General features: G+C 37.2%; 1 protein-coding gene across 1 annotated transcript; it reads right to left on the reverse strand.

Annotated features, from left to right (window-relative positions):
* Positions 1-361: 361 nt before the first annotated feature.
* LOC145782129 (B-cell receptor-associated protein 31-like) lies at positions 362-6,379 on the reverse strand. The gene is made up of 6 exons (XM_082593881.1): positions 6,192-6,379; positions 4,888-4,988; positions 3,953-4,103; positions 3,104-3,206; positions 1,883-1,994; positions 362-1,426 (listed from the first exon to the last, which is right to left on the reverse strand). Exons 1-6 carry the CDS (start codon positions 6,281-6,283, stop codon positions 1,290-1,292), a joined length of 696 nt encoding a protein of 231 aa, XP_082450007.1. The 5' UTR covers positions 6,284-6,379; the 3' UTR covers positions 362-1,289.
* Positions 6,380-7,881: the final 1,502 nt, after the last annotated feature.

The following is a 7,881-nucleotide window of genomic DNA, read 5'->3' on the forward strand; positions in this document are numbered from 1 at the left end:
TAATATGGAATCCAAGATTGTGTTTCTAGCTTCTCCTGAAGTCATTTTAGCCAGAACTCAAGTTAATCATTCACACTCAAGTTACAAACCCCGAGCATGGGAGGTTCCAGTCCTTTACTTAAGGAGGCTATGACCCAAAGGACCCAAACAGAAAACCCCCGTGATTTTCACATTGATTCAGGATTTTTCTGTCTGGGCAAGACCTGTCCTACAGTACACGAGGGTGGCCGGATCCAGCGCGACTCGCCGCAATCGTCCTCACATCGACTTGTCCAGGGAATATTTAGATATTTACGCATGTCCAATCTACCACATTAGTTTCTCAAATAGTTGCGTTGTGACACTGACATCAACCAATAAGCAAAAGCAGTTGCTTTTATTAACGAAACAATTATCACAACAGTATAAATAACGGATTCGAATCAGTAGGGGATCAACAACATCACTGCAAATATCGTTAATGGAACGTTCAAATATTACGTAACGCCTTCGAGGGGGAGGGGGGGTTTATGCAAAGCGTTACGTTAGCGTCACATCGGGGGGGAGGGGGTTCAAGCAAAACGTTACGTAACGCTTTCGAGTACGGAATGGTAGTTTTTTGTGCTGAATTTGTAGTGAAAAAGCGTTACATGGGGGAGGGGGGGATTGAAAAAAGCGTTACGTTGGCGTTACATGGGGGAGGGGGGTCAAAAATTCGGAAAAAAAGCGTTACGTAATATTTGAACGTTCCCTAAGCGGCCTTCTTCGCTTGGCTTAAAATTTAACTCGAATAGAAAAGAGAAGCAAACCCGCAAATAAACCAAATATTTTTACTCTGATGGGTTGGCCATGGGCATTAGCAACAACAGTTCAAAAAGCGTAATAACACCATTCAATGACATGCGTGGACAAAACTGCAATAAATTTTCAATCTTGCTACCAATGTACTACATGTGAAGCTTTAACACTTTTAAACTTTTTGTATCTCCAACGGACTGGGCTGCACAGTAATCACCGATTCGACTTTGTAAATTCGGCAACAGAAAATAAGACAAATGAATTTTTTTCGCTAGGTTACAAACATACTGACGTAGCCGATGTAGGCAATCTATTTTGCGTAAATACAGAACAATCTCCTTTTATAGATAGTTAAATAGCGTTCATTTAGTAATGCCAAATATATAGTAAGCTGTTGCAGCGCAAGTGATTTATACAGCAATTATACATAGCATCATAACTCCTTGACAACACGAAAAGAATCACGTCAAGAAACAGTAGTCACGGAGAGGGTAAGAAATCACACTCCCGCACTAGTCGTCTTTTTTGCTAGTTTCCCCAATCTCTGCTTGCAAGCTGGCAACCTCTGCCATCAGTCGATCGTATTCCTTGTTAGTGGCTTCGGCTTGGGATTTCATCGCTGCTGTATCAGTCTCAGCTTTCTTCAAGTCTAAACACAAACTCAATGCGTTGAATAAAAATGCAAGTACTGTACTTAAGGCATTATCATCGAGCATGAGCTCAACCGCATTAGTCAACATCATGCTCAAAAGAGCTTCCAGTTTCTTTACATGAACTTCCTTGCAAGGTGTGACAAAGATCAGTTCTCAAAGACTCGTCATAGACTCAGGGCATAGACTCATAACAACGGGTTTTTATCGTTGTCCGAGTTGACACTTCACTCTTAGCAGTTTTATAAACATTACTGTTGAGATGGGATCGAAAGGAATAAAGTGACGACTAATGCAAAATCTTAACCATTTTCACACCGATCAAATAACCGGTTAACCATGCGTAAAAGCATGACGAGTTATCTACACAGTTAATCAATTTTGTCGGTAATGGTAGTTTTATTGCATTTGCATCAAAGGAAAATATTTGAAACAGCTCAGTGCTCAGCAATTACCGTTCCGCGCTTCAGCAAGCTCAGATTCAAGCTTTTCAATTTCTTCCCTTGTAGCCTTCATCTCAGGTGAAGGATCCGCATCTCCTCCTTCATTTGATCGATCCATCAGTTCCTGAGGTATTTTTTTAATGTAAATTATCAAGATTTTATGTTTAACTTTATCACATACAATAAATATTATAGCCTGCAAAAAGAGTAAATTAAAGCAAATATGGCAGCAACTCTCCTTTGAAACCTTGACAGCCTGTTTCAACCTTGCTGGGACCCTCAGACGGTTATAAGAACTAGAATTTGACTAATCACTATTTGAATAACTTCCTGAGGATCCCACTAAGAGTGCAACAGGTTATTAAGGTTATCAGGAGAGTAGCAATTTTTGCACATAATTGCAATATATATCTATACGATTTAACGTAACATCTGTTATGGCACCGTATGATACTACACTTCCTACTTTTTTAATGGTTATTGGTTATGCTATGATATGCAAGCGTAAGTCACCAAGATACAATACAGTATGCCTATAGTTTGTTTTTGATTCAGTTTAAGTTGTATACGTTCGTCAGTCATTTTAATCTTCCCATTCTTGCTGGCATCCAATCCGCTGAGCTTCGTCGCGAAGAAGCCACTCTATCTTTCGGTCGACGAGCATTGAAGCCAAAACATTTTTTCCATTTCAAGATCTCTGCTCCCTCAAGAGAGCACCTCCATCGACTGAAATCAAGATACCCATTCGTGCCAGTTTTACTTCTGATCAACGAAGCTGATGAGCAAAAGATCTCTGCGGCTAATTGGGCGGACCATAAATGAAACTCTCAATGGAAGTCAAACACCACCAGACTCCATTCGTTCATCCCCGATGCCGGCGCCCGGCCTGACACTACAAAGACAGGCGTGAGTGCGCCTCAACCGTCTCTATACGGGTGTCGGGCTTTTCCGTTCAACCATGCACTAATGGGGAATGGCTTATTTCTCTACTTGTAATTATGCGGTGCTGAGGAACAGACCGCAGACCACATCATCAACGATTGCACCACCTTCAAGTCACCTTTAGGAGTATAAGGTCTGCGTGTCTTGGATGATGAAGCGAAAGACTGGCTGCTCTCTATTAGCCTTCCAGCTTAGTCCGGAAACATCGTAAATCTGGGGTGGTAAAAAGATAGACCTTCGGCCCCAATGACGACGAGTCGTTCAAAACTAAGAAATAAAAACTTTCCTCACTTGTGCTGTCCGTGATGCACTTTCAGCTTGTCTTTGTATGCCTTGACACTGAACTTCCAAAACAGCAGTTTCCGAGATGAGAAGCATCAAGCGACGCAAAACCCTAAAAAAAAGCTCAAGTTCAGAACACCATCAAAGTTATTGCAATTACACATTTCAATTGTGAATGTGATAGTATTAAAATCGGTATGGACAACTATAATGTTGTAAAAGTTTCTTTTCCTGTGTATTAAGGTTGCTGCTGATTGAGACAACTTTGTGACATTTTTTTACGTTTGTGTGAAAAAAAAACAACCCTAGAATTCAGTTTGGTTATTGATTGTATGCTCAAATAGTTTTCCGTTATTGTTGCAACACAAACTCAGTTTAATTTCACCCCTGAGCATTGAAGTCGTAAGATATATTTTTGTGCCAAGTGCATGTGTTGAGCCAATACCTTTGTCTGTAAACCGTGAACATTTCCAACTCTGTACTACTGAAAAAGCAAACAACCCTTGGGCATTGTACTGTGTACTGTAGTCCAAAATTCAATAACAATGGACAGTTGGACACCAAGCATTTGCCTAAAGAATAATGTGTGTCCTTTCATTATCATTCCCACCTCATGTATTGTTTATATACTGTATATATATGCAGTATTGCTTTTAATGGCCAGTGATACGTTATACAGTATTATTGTTATAGGGCCTTTGGTATGACCTGACAAGATAAAACTCATATCGACTAACTAAAAGGCGACCACTCTAACCATTAGGCATGGGCAACAAGCCATTTTACCTTTAAATCTGATTGATTTGATATCAAAAGCCAACATTAAAATCGTATGATTGAACAAATGCAAAAACTTACAGTCCAAGAAATAAAGCAAAGCCTGAAATGTAAATATTTCGTTGAGCTTTAAACAGCATCATCATTACATGGTTTTGTGAATTTGCATTGTTGGCCAAATTTAATCGATCTTGATCTGATATGGTATATTTACGCACTTCTCGCACGGCATCTGAAACAAAACAAGATCTTTGGTCTAATTGTTATCTTTCTACTGAATATAATGGTTGCAAATATTGGACAACTTACCTACAAGTCAAATTATTATCAGGATCTTTTAAGTCAAAAATGTGCCACAGCATTCAGTGGTCTACGCAGGGCTTCCTAAACTTTTTTTTATTGCGGCCCTTGTTTCTCTTAATATTTTTCGCAACCGCTCACGATTAAAATGATGAACAGTGCATAGTATACATTTGTGATATTTATTAAAAAGCTTAATTAGAACAAAAACTAAAAACAAGCTACCGGTATTCGAAGCCTATTACTGTAACAAAACAAAAAAGCAAACAAAAGTATTCAGTGTGATGGGTACCACTGCTTTCTGCCACAAAGCAAGTCCAGCCGTAGTTCAATGTTTATTAATGCTGGTCTCAGTTTCAATCTTGCGCTATTCAACCTTTTTGTCATAGCGGAACCCTAATTAACAAAAATTTGCAAATCACGCATCGCTTGTGATAAAATCGACTATTTTGTTAACTTATTACACTTAAAAAATTAAGTAGTCACTTAAAACAAATAAACACTTGTTACAAAGTCAGAAATAACTTTTTGTTTGGTGAACTGACCAACTTAGAGTATGAATGTGGCAAGTTAACAAAAAACAAAAGCGTATCAATAAACTGAAGCAAGAAATCAATTCCCCTAAAAAATGGGGAACCGAACACATGTTCTGCAAAACCCCTGTTGAAGACAACTGTTCTAAAACAGATATATATAATTAAAGCAAAGTAACATACCAGCAAACAGAAGACATAATACCGCGATCAACACCACAAAAACAAGATTTCCATAGCTGACTAACAACCCAAACAGCCTGGACTTGAATAGATATTGCCATCTAAAACAAAGGTGACATTGGATAGGTTATGTAATGATTCATCATTTGTATATACAGGTCTGCTACTATTCGGCTAGTCCGATTTGGCGAGTGCCCTATTCGGCGCGAGCCCTTTTCGGTGAGTTCCCTACTCGGCGATTTTTTGAATTTTTTTAAAAATTATTGGGTACTGTACCGTAGCCTAATTAGCATTGCCGCTTTTACATCGTTTTAACGTCGCTAAACGTTGAAATAAGACCCTAACCCCTAACCCTAAAACAGCAATGATAACTAGGCTACGGTACCCAATAATTTAAAAAAAGTTTCAAAAAATAACCCCAAACCCTAAAACGGCAATGATAATTAGGCTACAGTAGCCAATAATTTAAAAAAAAAATTCAAAAAATTGCCGAATAGGGAACTCGCCGAAAAGGGCTCTCGCCGAATAGGGCACTCGCCGAAACGGGCCATTCTGTATAAGTGTATATATACGGTACGGTTTATTAGGCTATGTTAAAAATATGCAGAGGTGGGCACCGCTACTGTTTTAGCAGTGCCTGCCCACCTCTACATATATGGTAAGCTACTTTATTTTATCAGTCGGGTACATCTTGTATATGTAAAGACTTGAAACACAAAATGAAACATTATCATGAAAGCCAAACTATGGAAAAACCATAAGTGCACAATGACAAGTGATGTGAACTTAAAATTGCATATGCAATTCTAACTTGCAAAGTGCAGGCTTTCTCTTTGCTTCAAAGATTTACTCACATAAGTTGAAATTAATCTAACTTTTAACAAACTAATTGGCAGCCATAATTTTGAAGATCTGCTTTTCTCCCTTTTGCAGTTTTTATAATGACTATTGAAAAGCTCTAGCTTTGTTGTTTAAACATGAAATACAAAAATCATAAAAAAATAACAAAATATACAAAAAAAAACATGAACAAGCAATTACAAAACGTTTTTTTAAATATCTCCAATCATGACATTACATGGTATGGTCTACTATAGTATTCGCAGAGTGTTTAAAATCAAATTGGCTATTTGTAACAAAATACAATGGACATTAACATAACACGTTCAAGAAAAATATTAAATTCAAAAAAAAAATGCATATATAATACTTGTAATTCTATGAAAACTGCTTTTCATTCTACTTTTTTTCATCCATTGTAGAACTTAATATTATTCAGAATCATCATAAACACCATCATATACCTTTTTGCAGCAATAAAAGGAAGACACAACAAGAAACACAGAAAAATTTCTGCATACAGGAATGTTGCCACAACCGTCCACTGAAAGCTCATAATCAATGTTTTTGGATATTACTCAATGATGACAACACACTGAAACTACACCTTTAAATACTAACAAGTATAACTTATCTTAAGTAAATGACAAAACCAACCTATTAAATTTAGAATGAAAAATGTTTATTTACTGGCAGTTATGGTTATATCCTCATTCTTATGAAAATGTAAAGAATAGCTTCCAATCCTACACATTACACAATCGTTAAAATCATAAACAAAGTTATAGATTGTCATATTATTATGAAGAATTGTTTCATCCAAACCCTGATTAGGCAGAGAAGCAAAGGAGTGTCATAGTGAAATGAAAATTATAAATTTTTATATAGATTGGTTTGGGAACCTTTATCCTTCGACAGAGAAAGCTTCTTTGCAACCCTAATCCTGCCAGTTTTGCATACTTGTAGAGGTTTTGGAGCAGTGATGCAGACCCAGTCACAGAGATTGGCAGAGTGGTTCACTCTACTTTCAACAAGTTGGACTATTTGTTTGGGCAAAAGTTGGACCAATGTTGTAAAAGACATTAAATATAACTAATGTACCATACATACTTCAGGCACAAAGCCAAGATGTACGGTAACTTGCTTGCGTTTGCTACAAATATAAAAACTTTTTCAAAACTTAGAAAATCTATTGGGCATGGCTCACTTTTTAAACTTAGGCTAAGCCCCAATCCAACTTTTGAGCCAGGTATCAAAGAATATTTTGTCAACTGCGAAGCAAATTAATAGCATTACTGAAGATCAACTAGTGGTGTATTTTATTGTGCGATTCACCAACAACATATTCATAACAGTTAAAGGACACAGTATGCAAAATGAATCATACATACCGTAAACATAGGAAAAGGATCTAAAGGAAAAAGCTATATATAGTTACCATTTTCCAAAAGTAGGCTAGAACAAAATTTAAAAAGGTTGCAAATAATTTCAATTAGAAATACCAGACGTAGTATTTATAGTACAGAGAACCTTATGAATGCAGCAAAGACAACCTTATCTTCTCATTCCCAGAGGCTCATAAACTGAGTTTGCGACCTTAACTACGATACTTTCCTACATAAAGCCACTACAGTGGCTTTTATAACTTTATATATGAACGTAAGGTCACTACAGTGGCCCACATCAGGTGAACAAAATGGCTATAAAGTGTCTATTTTAACTCTGTTACGTGTAAGGCCACTGCAATGGCCCATGAACAAGCCAAGAGAAGTCACACCAATGAAAAGCAACTTTGTCGGCGAAATTAATTGCATAGTGCAAGAATTAATCTACCTAAACCCAACCCAATAACTGATAGACTAGTGACTTTATGAATCAGTCTAAATAAAATTACCTAAACTAGACTGCTACACTGAACTAAGTGAGCTATTGCCCAGGCTTAGCATATTTTATAGCATTTACACTTTCTTGTAGTCATGTGATGCAGATCTACTTAAACTTTAACATTTTTAGATTACGTGTCCAATTCGACATCTCTCTTCACTCTCAGTCATTCATTCGTTGTAGTCACCATCACAAGATCCCAATTTTTATCAAAGCAAACTGGCAAAGGATCATATTTACTTATACCTATACGTCATTCGCTGACATTGT

The sequence above is a fragment of the Aplidium turbinatum genome, chromosome 13 (assembly GCF_918807975.1).
Source record: "Aplidium turbinatum chromosome 13, kaAplTurb1.1, whole genome shotgun sequence".
In the NCBI taxonomy this organism is placed as follows: domain Eukaryota; kingdom Metazoa; phylum Chordata; class Ascidiacea; order Aplousobranchia; family Polyclinidae; genus Aplidium; species Aplidium turbinatum.